This window comes from Stegodyphus dumicola, chromosome 8 (genome assembly GCF_044657685.1).
Source record: "Stegodyphus dumicola isolate Sdum_Otavi_A_Nest chromosome 8, ASM4465768v1".
Taxonomy (NCBI): domain Eukaryota; kingdom Metazoa; phylum Arthropoda; class Arachnida; order Araneae; family Eresidae; genus Stegodyphus; species Stegodyphus dumicola.
Window position 1 is genome coordinate 23,158,345 of NC_140775.1, and position 27,213 is coordinate 23,185,557.

At 34.3% G+C, this 27,213-nt stretch overlaps 1 protein-coding gene across 4 annotated transcripts in view; it reads right to left on the reverse strand.

Annotated features, from left to right (window-relative positions):
• Nucleotides 1–1,116: 1,116 nt before the first annotated feature.
• LOC118192407 (uncharacterized) overlaps nucleotides 1,117–27,213 on the reverse strand; it is a 122,733-nt gene continuing 96,636 nt past the window's right edge. For 3 of the 4 annotated variants that reach the window (XR_015042502.1, XR_015042501.1, XR_004758751.2), the window contains one exon: nucleotides 1,117–1,293. Coding sequence is in view for 1 of the 4 variants with exons in the window: in XM_085821668.1 (XP_085677794.1) it covers nucleotides 1,285–1,293; nucleotides 15,548–15,994 (456 nt within the window). In the remaining 3 variants the exon portion in view is untranslated. Of the gene's footprint in view, nucleotides 1,294–15,547; nucleotides 16,300–27,213 lie in introns of those variants that run through there. The other variant, XM_085821668.1, reaches the window with a different exon arrangement.

The following is a 27,213-nucleotide window of genomic DNA, read 5'->3' on the forward strand; positions in this document are numbered from 1 at the left end:
GTTAGCCAGTTTCTTGGTCTCCATCAAACTTCACCAGTTCGATCTCTGGAAGTTTCTGTTTTGCGGCCGTAACTATTCCTGATGAAGAACCGCTATTCGTTGAACCAGTAGAAGGTTGTGAACACATATCCTTTTTCCTGTTGGCTTTTACTTTCAACGTAGATAATTTATCGTAATGTTCTTGGGCTGCAGTAAATTCACTTTCGTATTCTTCTTGAATACAGCCTTTTTTCTGTAGAAGTTCCAAAAAAGAGTCATCCGTATTTCGTAAAGTTTTATACTTCTCTGAAATTTGATCCAAATAAATTTCTAAATCGTCCAAATCCGGAAAATCTGATCGTATCAGTTCTTCTAACTTATTAGCTATTTTCGTAAATGCACTCCTAATTGCTTTTTGCTTCTGTTTTAGTATTTCTAAATCCTCCATGTTTGCACGTAGGAACTTCTCTTATTTTCGTAAATTATCAAATGTCGAAATTGATAATGTTACCCTGTGACATTCATCCTGGCAGGCTCGCCAAATTTGTTGCTTAAAAAATAAATTACAGGTTCGAAAATCTGAGCCGACACTTTTAAAAAAAAATTTATTTTTCACGCCATTTCTCATTCTACAAAATCTTAAATGCGACTAACTATCAAACAGAAAAGCAGACGTAGACGTAATGCATCTGCGTACGTGATCCTCGTGACAGACGAATTCTTTAGGGTTGCCAAAGAAAGCAGTGTGTCGCCACATAAACAATTATGAATTTAACATACATTATGCTGGAAGAAAAATCTAAGTTATACGTAGATAATATGGGCTGGTGCTACCTCAGATGACTAACTAAAACCTTGGATTAAATGAAGTGCCGTTGCCATTCCCGATAAAAATATGATGTATTAAAAAATTGCCAATTTGAACGTACGTCTTTCTCTTTTATTGATATCTGAATGAATTTCACGTTATACATAATAAAATAAATGCGCTATCACGAATGTGTTTTCTGTTATAAGAAATAATTCATATAATAATTTTAAGAATAAAAATATGACGTTGCTGTTATAGACCAATATGAATAGTTTGCCAAGCATAAAAGGTAATAAATTAAAATGATAAAATTTAATAAAAACAAGCCAGCTTGAAAATTACTTTATTTTAATTTCTAAATTTCTTAGGATTTCTGTTTACATATTTTTATTTTGTACACACTCCTTTCTTCTTTGCTCAAAGCTCCTCACTCTGCTCAGCGCGAAAATGTGGGTATTTGCAGAATTTTCGCTCCTTTAATAGGTAACAGCATTTTAGACCACCTGTAAAATAAAAAAATAAAAAAAAAAAAAAAAAAAAAAATTTAAAAATATTGAATGAATTTTCTATGAAATTCAAGGCAAAACATTTATAATAAAAAATATATTACTCTTTTTTTTATTTCATAAATGCTTTCTTAACATCAAATAATGTGCAACATCCATTAGTCAAATTTTAATGTTCATTATATTTGATGTTCAAAATAAAAGTATACCAAAATTAAATCGAAAAGCATGTAATTTGATCTGTGTTGATGCAGTTAATGACTCACTCTCTGTTGTTGTTTTTTTTTTTTTTTTTTTTCTTTAGCCCAAAGAGGGCTATTAGTCTCGAAACGCGATTTTTCGACGAACCTGTATATATGCTTCGTTTCACTTTTCATTCGAGTCTATTGCCAATCGGTAAAATGAAAATATTTATCTTTCAAATTGACTCTCTTGTGATTAACAAACTAAGTTATTTGAAGGCAATAGATGCAGCTTTTAAGAAAATTCGTTTCTTACTTTTGAACCAGATTGATTTAAAAAAAAGAAATGTGTTTATTTCATGATCTATTTAATTAAAAATATTCAATATTTTCATAGAATGGCGTTATATCTTTTATTATTTATTTCATAATTTTTTAAACTTTGATGAATTTTTGATTAACAAACTCAACGATTTGAAAGCAAGCAATGGCAACACTATACGAAATAAAACGTTTTTATCTCCAGTGCATGAGACTGCTTATCGCAAACTTTAAAGATTTGTTGTTTTTAAATATTTTGTGATTTTACCGTCTTGTGTCGAATGGAAAGAGAGTGACAGCGCGCGATAGCGCTCCTTTACTCTGCATCAGATAAAAGAATGTCTGGAACAACAAAAGAAAATATGAAGAATCAAGATGGTAGAATGGGATATTTCACTCAGCCGCCATCAGTCGGCGAAGAAAGATGAAATGAATGAAAATAGATCAGCAATGTGAAAAAAAGTTGGATCAGTAAGGTAGTCGGTACTTCAAATATGTGATTTTACCGTTGAACTGAATTTTATGTAGCACAAGTGCGAAGAACGTGATCTTTAGTAAATAAACTTAACACAAGAAGCAATGATAACAAAAAGGAGAAAAAAGTTTTGTGAGCCATTTTACTAAGAAAACTGAGTATTGATATGATAAACTGAGAAAAGACTGAAAAAATAAAAACGTATGCCAACACTTAAAACTGCATCATGAATTCTAAAAACACACTGTTATGCTGCTTTTAAAATTTTTGTGAATTTGCTGTTGAATTGTATATGCAATAGGACACCCTCCCGAGCTGTGGCTCCGGTGAATGCTGCTTGGTTTTAGAAGCATAATCTACGTTGGCTAGTTTTGGTCAGAATTTAAATAAAAAGCTGCGAAAGGTCGCAGATATTGATTCTCTGCGAGGATGACATAGTTAAAGATCTGGAAATAATTTAAGTGTTCACAATCGAGAGCTTTATGGTAGAAGTTTTCGTTACTCCTATGGAGATATTCTCTCAAGGGTTCAATTCGAAGATCACTGTGAAGCACAGAGTTCCTTACGTAGTAAGGAGCATTCGTAGCAATACGGAGAAAATTGTTTTGAACCACCTGAAGCTTGTTGATGTCGGCTGGCTTGGCCTTATACCAGGCAGGTGATGCGTAGGTGAGAATAGGTCGTATAGTAGTTAGGTAGATGAGTCGCTTTTTGTTGAGATCAAGATTTGAAAATTTTACCCGGATGGGGAGGAGGCAGTTGATTACGCTTAGGGCTTGATTTCTAATATTACTAATATGCTGGGTCCAGGTGAGCTTGTCATTTATTGTGACGCCAAGGTATTTTGCCTGACGCACAATGGGAACTCCTTCGTTGAAGACAAGTAAATTATTCGTGAGAGGGCGATTCCGCTTTCTTCTTCTAAACAGAACGAGTTGTGATTTGCTGGCATTTATTTTAATCTTCCACATACTGCACCAGGCTTCTATTTTCGGAGTAAAATTCTGGAGGACTTTGATTGAGTGATTGATGTTAGAAGATTTCACAGCTATTGCCATGTCGTCTGCATAACAGGCAAGGATGGAATTTGAAGAATCTATTTAAGGAAAATCAACTGCGTAAAAGAGATACAGGACCGGGCCAAGAATACTTCCCTGTGGAATGCCACTTTTGATATTTCTTTCAGCAGAAAAGGCGTCGTTTACGCAAACTTTAAAAGTCCTTTCGGTAATGAAGGAGTAGAGTATGTGGAGAAGTTCAGTTTCGAAGTTGAATTTCATGAGCTTGATGATTAAACCCTCATGCCAGACGCGGTTTCGCCACGTCTAACATGAGGATAGCCACATTTAATCTATTGTGCAGCGCCGAACCAGCAAATTCTGTGATGCGGACAAGCTGTTTCGTCGTGGATAACTTTCGACGGAAGCCAAATTGCTCTGGAGGGAGTGCGTTGAGATGGTGCTGTAATCTTGTGAGGCTGATTGTTTCGAAAATCTTACTGAGAATTGGGAACAGGCTTATAGGTCTATATCCATCTGTTTGAGTATGGTTTTCCCCCGGTTTCGGGATCATGATAATCTTCGTTGTCTTCCATGCAGTGGAGAAGTAGCAATTCGTAAGTGATGCATTAAAAATGCTGGTGATTTTACAGATGAAATTAGGTGGCAAGAATTTGATAGATTTAATTGTGATTCTTTCGATTCCAGGGGCTTTTCTAGGTTTGAGCTTTTTAATGATAATGGAGACTTCCGCCGGAGTAGTAAGTGGGATCAGGTTCTTGACAGTGGGAGAATTAAGCCAATCATGGATTTTAGTAAGGGAAGCTTGTTCGAAATTTGAGTCACAGGGTGATAAATTAGGAGAGAGTTTCTCCTCCAGATGTGAGGCGAAAGAATCAGCTTTTTCCTGGTTCGTAATAGCTGGGTTCTCATTATAATGATAGGTCTATTTGTAGCGTAAGAATTTTTAAAATTTTTAACTATTTTCCATAGTGAACCGTCCTGTGCAGTAAGAATGAGAAGTTTTTAAGTCCAAATTTCTTCTTTGAAATTATTAATTTCATTTCTGATTTCTTTACTAAGCCGATTAATCACTCTTTTAATTTGTGGATCCCATGTCTTATGACATTCCTTGCGGAGTCTATTGCGTTGCCGCATCTTGTCACGTGTGCTGCGAGGGAGGCGTAGAGCATTATCCTTTGCACTGAGATGTTCAGTAGCCTCCGAGATCGCTGCCTGTATGGTCTGCGTTGCTTCGCTGATTGCTTTATGAATGCCATTCTTATCATTTAAATTATCCAATGCCAGATTGTTTGTCACTAGTACATTTTGAAAGAGTATCCAATCAATTCTGCTGCGATAATTGCCATTAATTGCTTTTGTGATCCCTAGGTATGCCAGAACAGGAAGATGATCTGATGATAGTGCATGCTTCACGTCTAAGACCATAGGAAGCGTCTTAGTGGAGAGCGCGATATCCAAAATGTCAGAGAATTCGATGCGTTCCGGTCTGTAGGTCAAGTCGTCCAGCACATAGATAGAGACTGGATTATTGACAATGTAGCTATGTAGAACTTTACCATCGAAAGTTCGATTTCCGACAGTTCCATGCAAGTTCGACAGTTTTTTTACCGCAACTAATAGTTCAGAACTAAAAATTGAATACTATTTTGATAGGCATAAAAAGCAAAATTGTTCCATTTGGAACTATTCTTCTATTTGGAAAACTGTTGGTATGATAATTAGAGAAAATAACTTCCTGACTGATGCGTCGATTTTATGTAAGAGATGGAGGTTTATGATTTTTCAGATCAGGGTAAAGTTGCAGTTCTGCCAAAAGATTCACTTAAAGATTGGTAACAGAGAAAAACAGATAAACATTTGAAACTACTACTCATTAAGCTATCTTTATTCACTCGGATGGTGGTGGCCAGAAGTTGCAGACACCGTAAGTTATTTTGAGAACCATAAAATAAAATAAAAAAAAAAAAACAGTTGTGCCCTTGTTTTTATTCGACATACAAATCTTACGGTTGCCATTTGGACGCGCTAATCACTTACATCACGAGAACGTGTACGATAATTCCTTATATTCTCCGCCAACATTTAATGGAAACCTGGAGGCCCAGTTGATCAAATTCAAATGATGAAGATCAATCATATCTCAGTCAACATCCACATATCAGTTTGGACTCAGACAATTAAACATTTCGGACCGAAAAAACATGAAAAATAAACTGCGCTATTGCCGGGGTTCGAACCACGAATCTTCAATTCACTAGCTAGACGTGCTAACCATTTACATCAGCTATGCACGGACGCCGGATTTACAGAATTACATTGAGCTTTTATTCATGGCATTTCCTTGACTGTAGCAAAATGCACCTACAGATCTACATTCGTTGATGAGATGAAAACACCAGAACCAGCAACATCCATTTATTTACAGCTAAGATTCAGAGTAAACGGTTGACTTGCCCTAAAAGGCTGTTTCAGATTTATAATTTTTAAAATAAATTTGCTTGAATTTTTTTTATAACGTAAATGAGAGCAATTGTGTATAAATATCTCATCATCTTCCCATGGTTTGCATCCATAAAGATCTCATTTTAGTAATTTCAGGTGTTTTGGTTAGTTCGCAGTCGGCGATAATTGCTTCACACCCTCAAGAATAAACTTGAAAACAATTATAATATATAGGAATTTAAAAAGAAATCAATCCGCCCTTACAGTTCTAAATTGAAAACATTCTGCTTTAAGATGAAGAATGGTAAAGCAATGCTAATGAGGTTGAACTGGGAACAACTTCTGCCACCTCCACCTTCGAGTTTTCGACAACAGGAAGGAAGATGTTCAAGATGTCGCCCGCGCTAAAATACTTTAAAGAATCTCTGCTACTATGCAGCCATTCATCATTTTTAGACACTTAGATTGAAATTATAAGGAGCAAGATGCGATGAATATTCAATAGGTCCTAGCAGCCTGTTTTTCCTGTACCCACTCTTCCCAGAAGTTTCGATTAACGTGCACTCACGTAGGCCCGCACACCACACCTCGGAACCGCTTCAGGGGAAACTGGAGGGGCACAGGGCCGCTGACCCCAACGCGAGAGATTGTGCTTCTGGAGTAAATGAAATCTGATCACTGAGAAAAAAAAAGCAAAAGAAAAATGGCTTCGTGTTACATGCCACCTAAAACACAATATAATTTACACGCTGCACCAAATTTAGTATTTTGATAGAGTTTCTTCGGCGTTTAATAATAAGAGGAATATGGAAAAATATGGAAATATTCCTATGCAATTATAATAAATCTTAATAATTTTTAGCAATTTACGTGAGATGAAGGTAGTACATCTTCTTTTCAAAGATTCTTTTTGTCAAGCTAAGCCAGGCATATATTATTCTATTTTTTTCCTTAAATATTGAAATGTATGTACCGTTACGCTTGAAAGAATAAAAAGATAAAATAAAACAAATTATTGTTATATAATGAAATACACCGTATGCGTGAAATGAAATGTACCGTATGCATTTGCAATTTATGCGAGATGAAGGTTGTACATCTTCTTTTCAAAGATTTTTTTTTTTTTTTTTTTCAACCTAGAGCAGGTATATATTATTCTATATTTTTTCTTAAATAGTGAAATGTGCCATATGCATGAAAGAGCGAAAACGTAAATAAAAAAATAATTCTTAAATAGTGAAATGTACCGTATTTTACCATATTATGCTTGAATAATGAAGTGTACCGTATGCGCATTTCTTAAATAATGAAATGTACCGTCTATTTTCATAAATAATGAAACGTACCGTTTGCAATTTAAGCGAGACAGAGGTTTCATCATGTTTTGAAAGATTCATTTTGTCAACCTAGGCCAGGTATATATTATTCTGTATTTTTCTTAAATAATGACGAAATATTATGCGTGAAAGATACCGCATATGTGTACCTTATACGCACCTTACCGTATGCGTATAAATATTTCTTAGCCATCAACAACTTGGAGCTCCATAAATTTTTTGTGAATCTTTATTTATGTTCTTTTAGGTGTTTAAATCTTTAATGTGATATTTTATAATAATTTTATTATTAAATTTTCGATAGCATTGTTTTAAATTAATTTAAAAATACTTAAAATCGTATGAACATTTTCCAGTGTTCATATTGGGCAACAGAATTGGGCGATTCAATACTTTATTTCTATAAACTGACTTGTTTGTAGTTGAATTATTAAAGATTATTTTGTCAGTAATTCTTTTTCTCTTTTCTAATCTGCTGGGATCTAATCTATCGTATACTCAATTCACTCGTGCATTTGGCTAAATGATGGCCAAATGAAAGATACAACTATCCAATGTAGACTGACAAAATTCATAAAAAAGTATAAGCTAATGCATATATATATATATATACGTGTGTGTGTGTCCATAAAAGCCTTTACGCAGCTTCTATTTTCACTATCTTTCGTCGTCGACATGCAGTTCCTGGTTGTAAAAATATTTTAAATGACACAAATATTCATATATTGTCTGTTTGAAACAAAAAAAAAATCAATTTTATAAGAATTAAAAAATCCTATCTATGTATATGTATATAGATATATATTATTGCGCAAGTAGTAGAATTACTTGATTTCGCACTAAGTGAACTTAAGATCATACAACATTATATATATATATTGTATGTTCCTTCGATACCTATCTTTAGAGTTGGAGAAATTTTATATTTTTTATAAAAGATAAACACAAATGTTCTGACTCTCGTACGATAAAAACTGCCTGAAATATTTTCAATAATTCAATAATAAAAAATAATTTCAATTTGAGAATTGAGATTTTTGACATTAATATCGTCAATATCGTTTGGTTAAAAGTAAATTAGAATAATTCGAGCTTGATTTTTGTTTCATTTTTAATGTCATTAAGTTATACCCTTTCATAATTTATTACTATGTGACATTCTTTACCTAATAATCTTGTCACACACTATGTCGACACATTAATAAACACATAAATAAATTATAAGATTTCAATGCTAAAAATACGTTAGTAATATTCTTATGCAGTTTCATAACTTTAAGCTCATAATCTAATAATTATACAAAATTAATTAAACTAGAAGGGTTTTTCATTTTTAATTTATGAAAATAATGTTACGAGTAGTACGTAATTTCTAAAATTAGAAGCGTCGCAACGTATGAAAGGCGGTCAAGATATATGAACAAAAATAAATTATTAAAATAATTTGTAATCAAAATAATAAATTAATTAATTTCTAAAGTAATTAATAATCAAAGTAATAAAATAATAAATAGCTGAATAATGAACATTAAATTTCAATAAAGAGATAAATAAATATAAATAACTAAATTATTGGTAAATAGTTAAATAAAACTCCCTCCGTCCCAAATTAGTTGCTACATTTAGGTCGAAAATTTTATCCCAAATTAATTGCTACATTTCAAGTAGGTGGAATCATAAATAATTTTCGATGCAGTTTAGTAGATCGACACCAGTAAAATTATAATGGTTTTATTTATGATTAAAATTATCACAACTTGGTATTTTCATTCTCAGTGTTTACTTTCCACAAATGTAGCACTTATTTTGGGAGAATTTTTTTTCGTAGCAAATTTACAGGGTTCGCTCTCTCAAGCCACACTCCATTTTGGAAGGGCTCTACTATCAGTATATCAGAAAAATCATGTTTATATGATTAAGGCAAAGCCCCGAGGGCTGTCTGAATAAGGGGAGGGATACCTTTGTGGAGGACTTTATAAGGGAAACTGGCTCGTATACACGAGAAAGGTCATTGGATTCACAATCCACTAGCTAGAAGATAGTTTTATGCTATTCTTCCCCCCGCCCGGGGGTCGACGCAGAGAACTTTGTGAGGCTACTAGGTAGGATCTGTACCTGGGCCATGGGGGCACATAATCATTGAGCTTGGCGGTTCCACTTGCCCAGGCGGAGATACCTCAGGACTAACTCTGTTGGCCTGTCTGGGTGGGTCGGCGTAAGTCACGGAACAGTAGGCTCTGTAGCTCGGTGTGATGACGATACCTCGGTGTGGGACGGCACCGAGTTTGCTAGGTAATGTCCTGCTGCGAACTGCAGCCCGCGTAGTACTGGCAAGTAGCATTTAGACGACCAGTCAGGTCTCCAAGTTTATAGTGCCCAGTCGCGTTGAAACTTGAGAACCGGGAGTGGTGACCCCGCGCGGCCCAGGAGGTAGACGTGGCCGTTAAGAGACAAAAATTTTAAAAGTCTCCCACTCTGAGTTGTGGCCCCGGAGTGTGTACCGTAGCTCCTTTTACACTCTCGATTGGCAGACCCACCCCTTGCCTGATAGGAGGTTCTCAGCTGTGGCCAGTCCGTGTAATGCTTTAGGCGGGGCACGTATAAAGTCCTAACCTCCGCCCAAGAGTTTGTTTTTAAGGAACTGGTTTGGTTTATTTCTTTATGGCAAAGCACTTGAGTGCTATCTGCTAAGCGGAGGAATACTTTAGTGGTGGACTTTCTAAGGGAACTAGCTCATATACACGTAACACATGGGGAAAACCACAAAAATGCCCAATAATTTTTAAAATAAAACCTTATTTGAGACCTATTGCAAATATTCTCAAAATTTCTTATAATCATAATAAAATGATATATTAATTTTAAGTCATTTTAAGAGCAAGGAAAATTTATTCTAGTCAAAGAATCCATGAAAATTAATTTAATAGCAGAAAATTGAATTATTATGAAAACATTTATCTGCATTTTAAGATAAATAAGTGAATGAAAAAATACATAAAACTGTTTGTGAAATATGTCACAAATCTTCTGTGACACTACGGGAATGTTTGCCAGATTACTGAAATTGTTTTTTTGCTTCGTGCAGGTCAGGAAATGATCAATCTGTGCACCACTGGCTCTGAGGATTCCCACTTACTGCATTTTCGCAGTCACGCGACAGCCCGTTCACGTGCCTTCTCGCTGAATAGGGCAAAAACATCGGTGATGGATCGAGCTCATTAATTGTCTTGCAAGCGCACGGAATGTACTGCCCAATTTTTGCTCCAAGGGAATAACTAAATGTTGATGGGAATAAAGGTAGAACGTTTCCCGAAAAACAGCCTTCAATGAAGAAAATATTTTTTGATTCCGTTATGTTTGTAAAAATTTCTTATCTTTTGTTACAAAGCATGCGCATGCCTATATTATTTCTGGTTGTCTTAAAATTAAAAAAATATAATGGAATCTGAAATTATATGAAAAATATTTAAGTAGATATCCGAAAAAGAAAAGTCAATTAAGTAAACCCTGTTAAGACTACAAACTACGATTACTGATGGGGGTGAGTGAGTGAGATTTCTGGCGCAAAACCAAAGATGATTATAATGCCCCAAACACGAGATAGGATAATCTAATTTAATGAAATCAAAAATTTATTTATAAATCAAAAAAGGCAGACAAATGTACCAATTCCAGAGCGATTATTGATGATTATGGTCTTTTGTAAAGGTCGTCACCTTAGAGAGTTGATATTCAACACCGGTGCTCATTTATGATGTCAGAAATACATGTTACCCTGTAAAGCTTGTTAGGATTTTCAATGCAGAAAATATGAAAAATCAGCGATGATTTAGCGGGGTTTGAAGTATGGACCTCCCGATTACTAGCTGGACGTACTTCCATTTACACTCCGGTGTCACTTGTCAAGGAGAGAGAAAATCCCTGTCATTCTCCGTCACTTAAAGGGTAACTGAAGAGGGAGAGACCAGTCCCTAAATCCTGATGGTGACGAAGTGACGAATATCGTCCACACATTTTAGTTCGGGACCACTTGCGGAATCTGTAGGGATTTTCGAAGCAAAAAACATGAACCACCTTTAAAAAATTTAACTTAAAAAAAAAAAAAAAAAAAAAGGTCGGAATCAGCGAGAATTAAGCTTCGGAGTGCTCGATTGCTAGCTGGATCTGCTTCTAGTTACATCATGAAGGCACGCAGTAAAGAGATACAAAATTCCTTACATTTTCAGAGGCGATTATCTTAGACAACTGGTGGTTCGAGAGGAGTTTCTGTGCACGTTTAATATTTTAATATATTTTCTACTAAAAAAATTTAATTAAAATATTTTTAGTTGACGATTATCGTGTAAAAACAATTACAAATAACGATAACTAAATTTACATGGACTTAAAGAGGTTGACAATAACTACACGGACACTTATTGGAGTACAGTAATCTGGAACGACGCTAACTATATAAAATTAACAACGGTATCAAAGTGAAATCGTGTTCAGATCTTAAGTTTTTCGATGACAGAAATTTCAGCACAAACTGTAAATTCTTTAAATTTTACAAATATATTTGAGAAATGTACTCATGTGAAAAATACATTCTTTTAAGAAAAATTACTACAAGGGCAACAGAAAATTTACTTGAGTACGCTATCCTTGCTTGTAAACTCAATCCAAAAGGTATAATCTTCTTCGCACCACGCTGAGTAATGATCAAGTGTGCAAGAATTCTTCCATCATACAACTTCTTTTATTAAATAGATTACTTGATCAATTTCAGAACAAGAAACTGAGCCATGAATATGCATTAAATGATCCGAAAAGGTGGTAGTTTGTGTTGGCAGCACGAAGGATGGGTTAAAGTTTCAAAACATCATAAAGAATGAGTGTGGGTTTACACTGGCTGATATCCAACTAGCGAATGACATGCGGATCGGTTGCTATTTCAACAATGACCACGTGTCATTTTCAAGAATTATGTCACTGGAACAGGTACGTTTGCATTCCGTCAAATCAAGTCCTTTGGATTCTGGCACCTCTGATATGTAACAGGACTTTTTTTCATTGACAAATATAACAGAATATGCAATTTTTTCCTATCATATTCTGTGTTTCATTAGAATTTATGCTTAATTGAATTTTTTGGTTGCAGAAATTGAGTTAAGAGTCATTATTTGGTACATAAAGCAAAAAAAAAGATCCACCCGCATTAAAAAAAAAGACATAGGACGAAATACGAAAAATTTATATTTCGTAGTGTGAAAATTCCGTATGTATGAAAAAGATAAATATGATTCATTACGCTTTCGTCTCCATTTAAGATCATTTTGGAGATCCTTATTTAAATCGGAATGTATTAATAGATTGTGTTTTAAAAAAGTTATCATTTTTTCAAAATTAATATTTCTTACTGAGCAAAAGCGCGTTTGGCATAAGATAAACACAAAAATTCACTAAACCAAACTCGACAAAGATCAGAGCGATAATACTGATTAAGAGATGGAAAGTTTTGCAAATGGAAAGTGTCATCATTTTACTAATTTTGGAGCAGAGATTATGAAATAATGATAATTATAAATCGCTAGAAATTTATAATTATATATTAAGTTATTAAGTTCTTGTGACACAGTGTTGCTGTCTGTGCTATCAATGTGTTATGCTAACAATTAATTTACGGCTGCTAATAATGTCTAATTTTAAAACCCATTGTAAATTCACTTCACTCCTTCTTGGATCTTTTAAGGGGGAAAAAAAATGGTGCAGTTAGGGTGAATAAGAAAACGAAAAAGATTTCATCGTTCGAGAAGCGGTAGCAGCAGTTGGCCTGCATCTACTCTTGCGAACTGCTATTGGATGATGAAAAGGGACGTGCCAGAGATTAAGCGCAAACAACAAAAAGTCGTTGGATCTGAACTTAAAAAAAATATTGACTGCGGGACGTGTAGATATTACTGCAATGCAATCCAGTGTAAAATATTAAACATGGTGCGTTTTGGAAATGGTAGCTGACCTTTCAAAATAGATATTTTTGTAGCGTTTTCAGTCCCTCAAATATGTAAAGAAGCATAACATTCACACTGGAAAAATTCGGAAAATCAAAATTTGTTGTCCAGTGGGCACGCTTTATAATTGCTTATTGATTTACTGCTTAGCACTTAATCTTGGTTGAATACTTGCAGAAAAATATCACTTGTGATATTTATCATGCTATTTTTTCTGTGTTTTTAACATAATTATTCATAGAAAACTAAAATTTAATTTTTTAACATCATTGGCTTAACGCTTTAAGAAATATATTATATGCGGGACTTTTTAGTAACGAAGAAAACATTTTTTTAAAGAAAATAAATAAATAAATAAATAATATAAAAAGTCTGAAAGCTTTCAGATTTTATATTACGCCCAAAGGGACTTTTTTAGCATTTTATGTGTTACCTTTACTTATTAAATATGTTCTTCGCATTTAAACCATAAAATTCAATTCAACAGCAATAGGAAAAAACAAAAAAAAAAGAAAAGAAAGACAGAAACCTCCTGCAAAAAATATCCGTGCTAGGAAGATGCACGCAATGTTCATTTTAATGAAACGCTTTGAAATCGATGAATTTGTTAATCAAAAATTCTTTAATGTTTGACAAAATATGAAATAGATAATAAAACAAATTTCAAATTTGGGCTTCCAGATGCCCACATTCGAGTGGAGGACTACGTTATTCAAAATTTGATGTGTCTAGTTACCGTTGGTTCTCCACAATGCGAGAAACATACATACATTCATGCATGCAGATTCTTCATTATTTAATTTTTTTTAAATATAATTCAGGACTCTAATGTTTGGTGTCAACAATTTGAAAAGTGATTCAGACTTTTATAGTAAACCAACGCAAAATGCTAAAACGAAATTAATAGCCATTTTGGGCAAATTGCCCCTTTTGTCTAAAATGAGAGAGAAAGGAGGGAAAAAAATAATTTTCGAAAATTGATGAAAGGAAGATTTTGGCAATTGGAATTTAAAGTATGTTATGTTAAGTAACCCTAAGTGTGTAACAAATTCTTAACAAAACGTGATTAAACTTTTATTAAACCTGACAGAAAACAATTAGTAGTATTAGCTTACTTTATACGTCATATCATATGTCCCTTTCGCTAAACATAATTATTTGCTTTTATAAACAGTAGATGTAATTTTTTTTTAATATTTAGCAAATAAAAGTATATTTTAAATATTAAAAAAATTACTTTTTTATTTGCTTAGCAATTAATCGTGTACTAGAAGGAGCATGATAAACAGTTATCTTGTCCACTTACCCGACGTTGAAGGACAGTTATATTCAAACAATGAGTAATTGAAGATGAGATTATAATCTTTCTTCTAACTTTCTGTAATGTTTAATATATGTTTATACTGCAAGAAGTTACTATGCTAATTGATTTACAATGATATGTTGAGAAACTGAACTTTTAAAAGATCAGAATTGCCCGTAAAATGAGTAAATCCAATCCATATTTTACCTTTAGAATTTCAGGATTCTAAAGTAAGATAACATGCATTACATAAGGTATTTCTCCCGTCTTCCTAGAGTGCCTTCGGGGTGTAGTGATCTGCACGCTCAGCGCCTAATTGAGAGGTCTGCGGTTCGATTCCCGGCGAAGGCGATTGATAATTTTTCATCTTGCTTGCTTCCAAAAAAATCCTAATGTCTCTACAAAGTAATAGAGTACATTTAGTAGAATACATAAGACTTTCCATTCGTAATGAAACGAAATTACCAGACATATAAAAGTACATTTTATCATAAGCATAACTAGATTTACCCTAAACGAAGCAATTAGTCTTGTTCGAAGTGCTAAAGACATATAATATTTGGGGGATGGTCAAATAAATTCCTTTTATCCTCTGAAATATTATTCTATAAGCTCAATATCCGATGGTCCTCGACGTCATCAAAGCCCACTTCATCGAAAGCCGAAAGAGTTTAATGAATTTTGTACGTTCCGTTGTTAAAAATAGTGGACTGTAAATTAACTTGATGTTACTTCAGTATAGAACCCAAAAAACCTCAGACTCCTAACTTGACCGAAACTTCTTTATTGACTTTCAAATAGCAAGTTAGGCGAAGAGGAACGGCGAAGACCACACAAACTCCGACTTCAGTGGCGGCTTACCAACACAAACTCAGAAGAACCTCCGCCTAGTTGAAACTCCAGTAATTCACAGCAACCTCGAAGCTCTAACCGCGAGCTTTAAAAACCTAACAAATTTGCGTCTGCGCCGCTCCTCGGTACAAAGAAAGAAATACAATTTACATAACATCGAACATACCCCCAGCCTTGAAGTCCCAAGGGGGTTCAAACAATAAATTTAAACTGTTGAACTGCATAAACCTGAAAAAAAAATTAGTCTCTAAATCAAGAATTAAATGGCAAAGCGCATAGCTTTGCTATAGGTCGTTTTATTTCACCATTAGACGTGCGTAAACTCACCACTCGAACTTTCTCATCCAGACCGGGATGCACTTTAATAATTCTACCTAATTTCCAACGTAGCGGAGGTAGCTTTTCGTTCTTAATAAGAACCATATCACCAATCTTCAAGTCTTGTTGTACCTTGCACCACTTGGGTCTCTGCTGCAATCTAGATAAATACTCACTGCTCCAACGATTCCAGAAATGTTGAAATAACCTTTGCACGTTCCTCCAACGGTCACTGCAGCTCATGGCTTCTTGAATTTGGTTAGATTCTGGAATAGCGCTTAAAGCCGCTCCGGTTAAAAAGTGTCCTGGTGTTATCGCCTCCAAGTCGCTACAATCACTTGAAGCTGGTACTAAAGGCCTAGAATTAAGACAGGATTCAATTTGGGTTATTAATGTCAAAAATTCCTCGTATGTTAAAATAAGTGTTCCTAAACATCTTTTTAAGTGATGTTTCATAGACTTGATACCCGCTTCCCAAAGCCCTCCAAAATGAGGGGCAGAGGGAGGATTAAACAACCATTTAATATTTTCTGAAGAAATATAACCCTGTAGCTGTTCATCACGTTGAACAATAGAAAAGGCTTTCCTTAATTCTTTATTAGCTCCTATAAAATTCGTTGCACAATCACTGAATTTCACACGGTTTGCCTCTACGAGCTATAAACCGCTTAAGTGTCGCGAGGAATGATTTTGTTGAAAGATCTCCAACTAATTCTAAGTGTATTGCTCTTGTAGTAAAACAAATAAATAGACATACGTAACACTTAAAGATTTTGACTTCTCTACCAGGACGATATTTAACGTTAAATGGTCCTGCTAAATCAATCCCTACACGAGAAAAAGCTCTACTTTGAGTAACTCTTGAAGCGGGTAAATCTGCCATTAGCTGAGTTGCAGTTTGCGCTATAACTCTACGGCAGATAACACATTGGTTTATACACTTTCTTATAATATCTCTAGCATTCACAATCCAAAATCTATGTCGTATGACAGAAGTGAGTAGCTGCGTACCTGCGTGAAGATACGTGTCATGATAATGCTTAATAATTAAACGCGTAATATTGCGATTCTTAGGTAAAATCATAGGATGTTTCTGATTATTTGAAACTGCAGAGTTTCTGAGCCTTCCGCCTACACGCATTACTCCCGCGGAATCCAAGAAAGGACTTAAAGACAGTAATTTACTTGATGTCTTCAAGGGTTTACCAGATTCTAAACAGAATAATTCTTCTGGAAATTCGGCTCTTTGCACAATCCTAACAATCATAGAAGTAACTTCACAGAATTCTTCAGTAGATAAATAACCCTTTATACGCTCTGTAGGTAACTTGCTACAATTATTTCTAAATCTTAAACACCACGCTAACACCCGACATAACTTTAACCATGACGAAAATCTTGAAAACACACTAGGCTCTTCAAATTTGGAAGCATTTGAACTGAAAATCTTTTTCAATTCCTTCAACATAACTTCACCCTCTAATTCTACACTTGAATTTTGCTGTACATGAATTACGGATTCGTTTAACCACTACGGTCCCTTCATCCATAACTCACATTGTAGAAATTCTGATGGAATAAAACCTCTGGTCCCACAGTCTGCAGGATTTTCTTTCCCAGCAACATAATTCCATTGAATACCTGGAACAGCTTCCTGGATTTTTGCAACTCGATTTGCCACAAAAGGTAGCCAACGGCGAGGTTCGGACGAAACCCATGCCAATGTAACCCGCGAGTCGGTCCATGCGTAAATATTGTTAATAGGCAGTTCTATGCATGATAATACTGCATGTAAGAGGTTTGTTAAAAGTAACGCAGCACACAACTCTAGTCTCGGAAGAGACTGGGTTTTTAAGGGCGCTACTCTGGTTTTCGATGTCAGAAGGCTGACTTTGACTGACGAATCAAGGTCGATTGTACGGAGATAGATGACTGCACAATAAGCCTTTTCTGAAGCGTCGCAGAAAGCATAGATATCTATCACTACTGCCTTCGTACTCAAGACATACCTCGGAAATTGTAAGCATGAAAGTAAGGGTAATTCTAGATAGAAACGCTTCCATTTTCTACTTATTCTCTTATCAACAAGTTCATCCCAACCCAGCTGTAAGTTCCATAACTCTTGTAATAATATTTTCGCGTATATTATTGTTGGCGCTAACCATCCCATTGGATCAAAGATTTTGGCTACTTCTGATAAAATAGTCCTCTTGGTAAACTATCATTTATGCATACCGAAAAATGAAACGTATCACTAGAGTTGTTCCAATTAATTCCCAATACTTTTACTTTCTTGTCACTGTTTATTTCAAGAGAAATACTAGATTCTCGTAAGCACTCGGGAATATTCTCTAAAATAGCTGAACTGTTTGAAATCCACTTCCTTAAGCGAAATCCACCCCTTTTCATCATTTCATTCAACTGCTGAACTAGAACATTCGCTTCCTCTTCACTTTGTGCCCCTGAAAGCAAATCATCAACATAAAAATCACGAAGGGCAATTTTTGATGCTAAAGGAAATCTAACTTGTTCATCTAATGCAAGTTGTTTCATTACTCTAGTAGACAAATATGGCGCACAGGCAGTCCCATATGTAACTGTCACTAATCTAAATGTACTCAAGGGCTCACTAGGACTATCCCTGCAAAGCATTCGTTGCCAATTTGTATCTTCTGGGTGGACACGAATTTTTCTGAACATCTTCTCTACATCGGCACATACTGCAATTTTGTGATTTCTAAACCGTAGAAGAATTGGAAACAGCTCTTGCTGAACTCTTGGCCCAACCATCAAAATATCATTCAATGAAAGACCCGATGTCGTTTTAGCTGAAGCATCGAAAACAACTCTCAGTTTAGTCGTAGTACTTGATTCCTTTAATACGGCATGATGAGGCATGTAATACGTAGAGTCAATAAGAATCTCTCCCTCAGGCACTCCCTCCATATGTCTCAGCTCAAGGTATTCCCTCATGAAATCCCTATACTGTTCATATATCTGAGGCCTTTTTAGAAGTGAATTTTCTAAAGATTGGAATCTACGCATAGCTAATTGTCTGGAATCTCCAAGCTGAGAAGGCGGAGAGTGAAACGGTAATTTCACAGTATATACCCCACTTTCCTCTCTCGTATATGTAGATTTGAAATAATCTTCACATGCTCTCTCCGATTTAGTAAGCATGTCAAACGTAGGTACAGCATCCAATTTCCAAAAGTCAGACAGCATCTGATCAGTTTCCACTTGTATATTATTAACATAGATAGTAGGATTAATTTCTGTTGAATTATTCACACTACCTGAAATAATCCATCCTAGTTCAGAACGAGAAGCTACCGGTTTACCTTCTTCGCATTTAATTATTTCTCCCTTTAAAAGAGGTAAGGCAATATCTACGCCTAAAAGTATATCAACAGGCCCACTTTTGTAAAACGTTGGATCTGCTAACATTAAATCATTATATTCCTCAACGTACTTCTTATCCAATGTAAAATGCGGCAAAGTTCCAATAATTCTATTGATGATAAATACTGGTGTTTTAAATGACACTTTCGCCGGAAAATGCGGAACGAAGTTTATTTCTGTAATCCCATTAGTTTTCGTATCCAAAGACCCTAAACATGAAATAAAAACTTTGGCATTTCTTCTTGCTAACCCTAGCCTTTGTACACAATCTTCTGAAATCAGGCTTGCTTGACTGCCAGGGTCAAGGAGGGCTCTACACAATTGGTATTCACCCGATGAATCTAACACTTTAATAACAGCCGTACATAATAAAACTTCACTCTGAAAATTAAAGTCTGAAACACAAGATTTAATTACTGGACTAGAACTTGCGATATTCTCCCCTGACCCAGCCGACTGAGCGCGAGGTTCTGGCCCAGGGAAAAATGGCTTAGCCGTCACTGATAATTCATTCGAACTGTTCGAAACTCCTTTAAGTGCCTTTGGTTCATTTTGAACTCTTTCGAAATGCAGTAGTGTGTGATGATTTTTAAAGCACTTTTTACATTTATGTGTACTTCTACACTCGAAAGCTTTATGGTTTGAAACCAAACAATTAAAACAAACATTATTTCTCTTGACAAAATTAACGCGTTCCTGAACATTCAGATTTAAAAACTTATTACATTTAAAAACTGAATGACCGGCTTTACAATACGTACACTGCGCGCGAATCTCTGAAGCCAATGAAGTTAATTTGTCTTTTGTAACTTGTTTTTTAACACCTTGCGGTTTACCTGCTTGCAAGGTTCTGGCATGAGATTTCAAGAACTCTAACAGATTATTAAGTGTTGGTATTTCCTCACTCTTTAATGTTCTTTCCCACCATCCTCTCGTCGAAGAATCCAATTTAAACTGTACTATTAACATTAAAATAGTATCCGCGAATTGCTGCACTTTGAATCCTAGATTTTCAAACGAACATACACACTCTCTTACAGTGTCTACTAACGCTAATATCTGACTAGGAATTTCAGATTGTAAATTTGATAAATACAAGATTTTCTTTAATAACGATGAAAGTAATTCTCTCTTATGTGAAAATCTTTGACACAATAAATGCCACGCTATTTCGAAATTCCTGTCACAAATAGTTAAAGCTTGAACAATCCGCAAAGCATCTCCTTTTAAAGAACCCTTTAAATATTGTAGCTTTTGTGCACCTGATAAACGGTCATTATCCACTATCGCCGTTTTAAATAAATCAAAAAATGATAACCATTCTTCAGTACTGCCACTAAATACAGGAAGAGTTAGCTTAGGTAAGCGTATACTCGCTATTTCACAAGATTTAGTTTCCACACTAATGTCTTTAACATTCTTAACTCTGGTTAGCATTAAAATTAACTCACAGTATCTTGTATGACCTGTTGTTCTTCTATAAATACATCAATATCTTTTCTTCACACACTACAAATATGTTACTAAAAATATCCGAAAGTTCGGTCATTAAGTCATTTAATCTAGATTTAAAAAGTTCCAACTGATCAACATCAGCAGAATCGTAAGTCACTGCAATTTTCTCTTTCAGTTTACTTAACTTAGCTTTAGCTACACGCTTTTTAGTCTTAAGCGTTGTAAATTCCATTATCTAATAAGAAAGATAAAAAAACACACTGACTCACCAAATTTACTGTAACTCCGTAGCCGACGGACCATAAAATATGTACGTTCCGTTGTTAAAAATAGTGGACTGTAAATTAACTTGATGTTACTTCAGTATAGAACCCAAAAAACCTCAGACTCCTAACTTGACCGAAACTTCTTTATTGACTTTCAAATAGCAAGTTAGGCGAAGACCACACAAACTCCGACTTCAGTGGCGGCTTACCAACACAAACTCAGAAGAACCTCCGCCTAGTTGAAACTCCAGTAATTCACAGCAACCTCGAAGCTCTAACCGCGAGCTTTAAAAACCTAACAAATTTGCGTCTGCGCCGCTCCTCGGTACAAAGAAAGAAATACAATTTACATAACATCGAACAAATTTCTTTCGTGTCACAACAAGTGATCTCAACGACATCTGCAGCTGGCAGCGATATATTATTATCAGCTGCTGCTATCTCTTAAGACTATGAAACGTGCTCGACGCAGTCTTGAAAGAAATTCGAGATGATTACATTGTAACGTCTTTATTTAGACACATTTAAATGAAGATAGGCATCTGCTTAGCGAAATAAAATTGATGTCATAAAAAATGCCACTTTATGTTAGTTCTCCAAGTGCAGTTAAGCACAGCACATCTTTCTCTTTTTTACTCTTCTGATTTCAGTAATTTTATCTTCGGTGAAATATCTAAACCTCAATGTATTTCCGTTTATGATCAAACAAATTTACATCGTTTCTCAACATGCAAGAAAAATTACTTTTCCCAATTATACCAAGAATCAGGCAGTAGGATAATTATTAAACTTTAATACATTGAAAAACAAATATTGGAGAATACGAAATATTTTCTGTGGTTTGGGAATTGAACATACTTTTTGATATAATTCGTTCACTTATTTCAAAATTGGCCTCAGTTTTTCTGTTACAAAATTAGTTTGGAATTACGTGTGATAAGTATTTTGTAGATACTATTGTAATTTTCAAAGGTACTATGGTAGAAAATTATCTCTGATCTCGCCGAGACGCAAACCACAGATCTTCTGGGTACTAGCTAGGCATGCTAATCAGTTACACCAAGAGAATGAAAATTAATTAATGGCTTTCAGTCTTAGAAGCTAATATGTATAGATAGTCTAAATTGGATTTTAAAATTTTCATTTTTTAGAAAAGTCCACAAATAAAACTTATTCCCATCTGTTATTCAATCAGGACAAATAATGGCCAAAGATCTGCATATTCTAAACTCTGTGTAAGTAGTGGCAACTGCCATTAGTATAGAAGTTTCTAATTCCAGGAACCGTAAAGCAGGAATTAATAGATTGTAAGCAAGTAATCTGCGAGTTACGCCAAAGAGACCGAGTAATGTCTGGAACCTGAGCTCCAATGAATGGCAACTTCGAAGGTCTTTGGACTACGAAACTACAAGCTCCATCTGACATTAGTTTATTTTCGTAAGCTTCTTATATTATGTTACTTTCTTCACTATTCAATTTTTTTTCGGGAAATAAAACCATGTTTAACCAAAACTGTTGTGTTTTTTATAAATCTGAAGACTCAAAGATCTGAGTCAGAGAGAAATACGGCTATAGGGATACGTAAGTTTAAAGCTAAATTTCCAACAATAGTTTTTAGAGAAAAATATGAATGTAATGTAGTTTTGAAAAAGAAATTAAACCATGAAAACTATTAATTGCTGATTTTTGTAAACCTAAAAATGATGAGCGTTTCATCTGCTTAAAAAATTTGACATGCTAAACATCCGTGCTTCTTATGACTTTTTAGAAACAATGAAAAAAAAAACAGATAATAGCTCTAAAACGAATGTCCTTTGCGACTAAGAAGAATGGTCTTTGAGGATTTAGTAGTTAGAGAATAAAAGTACAATCAAGCAACATTTTGTTGACAGAGACAAAAATCATATAATAAACTTAGTTTACTATAACAATTTCATTATGATTTTTGTCTTACACATGAAAATTCGCAGCCAGGAGTTCAGATTAGTGATCAATCTCCGCTGACTAACTGTACTGTGTAGAGCGACGTTTGTAGTATAACCAACTAATAATTTTTATTACCTCATCCTCAATTATTATTAATTTTTTTAAACATTTTAGCCTATCTTTTAGTAGTTTAAAAAAAAAGGAAGAAAGAAACCCACATAGCACAAAAACATCTTTGGGATATCCCGAGGATGTTGCTCGCGGGATATGCGCACATCCTCAGGACATCCCGGAATATCCCGCGAACCTCCTAAACACCTCCTCCCGAGTGCTTAATGTCACATCCCGGGATATCCTCAGGACATCCTAACTAAGTCCCATTGACAGCGTGCGGGATGTTATTAGGATATGAACTCCTACTTACTACATCCTCAGGACATCCTGGGATATCCTACTAACCTCCTAAACACATCCCATTATATCCTAAAAACATCCTATCTATGTCCCATCGGCAGCGTATGGGATGTTATTAGGATTTAAAGTACTACTTACTACATCCTCAGGACATCCCGTAATAACCCAGTTTCCTCCTAAACTCATCCTCCCAAGTGCTTAATGTCACATTCCAGTATATCCTTAGGACATCCTATCTAGGTCTCACCGACAGCGTATGGGATGTTATCAGGATTTGAAATACTAGTTACAATATCCCTTTAACCTCTTAAATACATACTCTCAACTGCTTAATGTTACATCCCAGTATATCCCCAGAAATCTTCTTTATATTCCAGTGAAAGTGTGTGAAGGTGTTGTGATAACCTGAAACGTGCTTATTTTCCACAGACAGTCTCAGGTCCTCCATCTGTGGTTACTATGGAAAAATAAGAAATGTTAAGAATATTTATACAATTTATTTTCTAATTTGAATTTTAATTTATTTAATAATTTGTAAATATATCTAAAACTGAGCAAGAGACTTTAAATGAATTATTAATACAAAATATTATAAGAGAAAATTTTGCTTTAAAGTATTAAAAATCTTTCGATCATTTTTAACCATTCAATAGCCCAAAACTGAATTCTTCGATATATTCATAATTAAATTATTCTTCAAATTCAGTTCTGACTTCAGTTAATTTTTATTCAAAATTCAATAATAAAATTAAGCATTTAATAACCTTTAAGTAGTGGACCAGATGTGTGTAAATTTTGAAATTCTGAACTTAAGTCGGTTATGTTTATTGAATCATTATTCATGGCTACAATATGATTAAACAGTTCATGAGTTCGTCTTGCTATTTGCTGTAATGGAGCGGAAGATTTTCTAATCAGTTTCTTAATAGAAGATATATATATAGCTTTCAAATTTAAATGCACTGTAATTATCTAACTGCCCAAACATTTTTACATCTTCGCAAATATGCAGTAGGCCGTGAACAGTATGAGCAGTATACTGTTTTTCATAATAAAGCCCAAAATTTACTACCAAGAGTTTTAATAGAGACTGTGCGTATTCATCAATTGCCGTCTGATTCTGTATTTTACATAAGACTCTAATCGAAATATGAAGTAGTAAAAAATGATCATGTAGCTTTTTGTTAAATTAAAAAAATAAATAAATAAAAATAAGTGGGCTAGTGTACAGTAAAAATTGACGGTATTTTGTAGCTTTCCAGTGTTTCAATTCTTTTAGAGTTGGTTCCTTGGTTTACTTGTAAATTCAATTGGTACATAAGGCTTTAAAAACTGGTCATTTAAAAAAAAAAAAAAAAAAAAAATTTAGTTCAACATTTTTATGTGGTAATCGTGCTTGTAAGGTGCCTCCGCCTATCCTAATAGCAATCATTTTTTGTACTTCTCCTAAGCACACAAGGGACATAAAGTCTAATGGAATATTTATTAGTCCTATATTTGGAATATTCCTTAAAATGGGATAATCGTTTTGGTAATCGTCATCAGTCAGTTCTTCTTGAGACATAAAAGTTCATATTTCGAATCACAGTTTGAAATGGAACTTAAAGAATATTTGCTAGCGCGAAAATTCGACACAGTCCTTTTTCATAATTAAATATACTACTTCATCTTCTGATGAATCCGATAATATACGTTGATTTATTCTGCTGTAAATCCGTCTTTTAGATATCTGAGATAATTTTTTTTTAGTTCTGATCATTTTTGTAGAATAAAGGAAACATTTAGAAACTTACTTTTCACACTCTGTCAATGTAACGCTTGCAAGCGTCAGCAAGTCAGTTCGTAACTGAAAGAGAATTTGGAACGACGGCTATTAACGTTTAGCAGAATAGCTGAATTCTGGAAATCAGAAAGTAAGTACGTGTACTTTCCACTTTGTGGGGTTCTTCAAGGATATCACTATTACGGAGCAATTAAAACCGTTGGGGGCGTTTTGCGACTTTGTTGTGAAGGGGGAAGGGATGTGAAGGGATGTTTCCCTCATAGAGGTCCATGGAGGTAGGAAAGGGAGGAGGGGCCATTCCGCGCTAAAAGTGAAGCACTGCTTTGAAGCTTGGGTCACCAGACGGGGTGTTTTTTTGTTTACATTCAGAAGCTCGCTTGACAAAATTCTGATAGCATTTCGACACACGACAGTTCCATAGAAATCGAAAAAGGGACACTCTCGCATGAAAGAAACATTCATAGTGTGATGGATAATAGCAATTTGTATAGTTTACTGACATTTACGCAAAAATCACATCTTGGTTATTTTTCGATAACTAACAACAGCGATTTTGATTATGAATTTGTTTTATAAAATTCTAAGCTGTTGCACTACAAAAATATAGATTTTAAGAAAATTGCTAAAAGAGATCTGCCAAAATTTATTTTCTAGAAGATTTGAAAAGTTTGAAACTTGATGGCTAAATGTAAATATAAAATTATGTATGTTAAAATATTTGTAATTAGGCACATAGGTCAGATTAAGTTTTTATTAAATAGAGTAACGCATGCAAGGGCTTTCTGCCTAAAGAGAGAGATGCCATCGTGGGGGAATTTTGAAGAAAAACTGACCTTTGAGTGGGTATTAAAAATAATACTTATAATTTTCATTCAAATTATATTCGTATATATTTTTTATGTAAAACTTTCGGGTGTATGCTAAATTAGTGTAAATTACTTTACACGAAAAATATAGTGAATGCACAGAAATTAAAGATTTGCACATGCCGGAAATGATAAATAGGAAATATGTATGGGTATTTATGCATGTACTTGCAAAAAGCATGTATCTGCTTTGACAAAATACTTAAATATTCATTAAATTATTTATAAATGTATTTGAAATGAAGAATTTATTCACTTATAAACAACTGTGATAGTACTGTGAAGAAATCTAATGATTAAATGTATCTAATTTATAATGATTATAAATGTTATCTAAATATATAATAACCTTAATATTGAATTGTAAACATAAATTGAAATCCTGTTGACAAATACGTTATAAAAGTATTTAAGCAAGAATTGTTCGTATTGGAAAGCAATCTGTTAAAAGGTATTGTAAAGCAAATGCTATGAGATGCGCACTTAAGAACGTAATAGAGTTTTGGAATATGTATTGTTGAAATGAAGGGTAAAAAAAAAAATCTGATAAGTATAATTAAAAGAATTATTCCCTTTACATTTTATAATAACTCAGTTACAAGTTTTAAATAATACTTTAAAAAAAAAAAAAAACTTATTTTATTCCCTTTCAGAAATGTTCAGAGAAAGTCAAATACTATTTAATTCCTAATAATTCTCTAATTTAAAATGAACCGAATAGAGCATTAATTATAAATTGACTTACATTTTTCGATTTAAAAGAAGCCAAAATATCGCGTCATATTTAAGAAAGTATTTTAGGAAGAAGCTCTATAAATAGAAAAGAAATAACGCATAATTTTAATATTAATAATACAATAAACTTTGATCTTAATTTTTGTACCTTAACCGAATAAAATCGAATTACCTTAATTTTTTTTTCTAATGTAATTAACGAAAACTTGTGAAAATATTTCATTCAAATTAAACCATTCTGAGAAAACTGTCCTGTGAAAAGTATAGCATTTAATTCCGTTCAGAATGAAATGTTGTTTAAAAATAATAAATGTTGTTTTCACATACTTAGGACTCTGAAGTGTTGTAGAAAAAGAAAATATATACATTTATATGTATATTTGCGACGTAATTACAAAATATTTACACCCGAACGCGTCAAATCCCATAGAACTCAATGGTAAATGACCCAATGTTTTGGTCACCACGTAGGGATCGCCGGTGCTTCAGAGCAGGGTACGGAAAAACTTGTTTAGGGCGACTCCTTCTTACTTCCTACCTCCATGTGGAGGTCACCTCTTACTTCCTACCTCCATGGTTGCTCTTGTAGGGGGATACAAAAGAAGGGAAGGTCTGACACATAAATCTGCCACGTTAACAAAAGAGAAATCTTCTTGGGGCATCTGCTACAGAAAAAGTGCTCAGAGGTGTTACATTCTGAGCGGAGCTCGGTTTCTCAAAAGCAAAGAAAATTTGAGAAGCAGTTTTACGACCAATGATAATGATGATCAAAACTTTAAGATTTTCAACTTCAATTGTTATTTATAGTATAAAATAAAGTAATAAAAC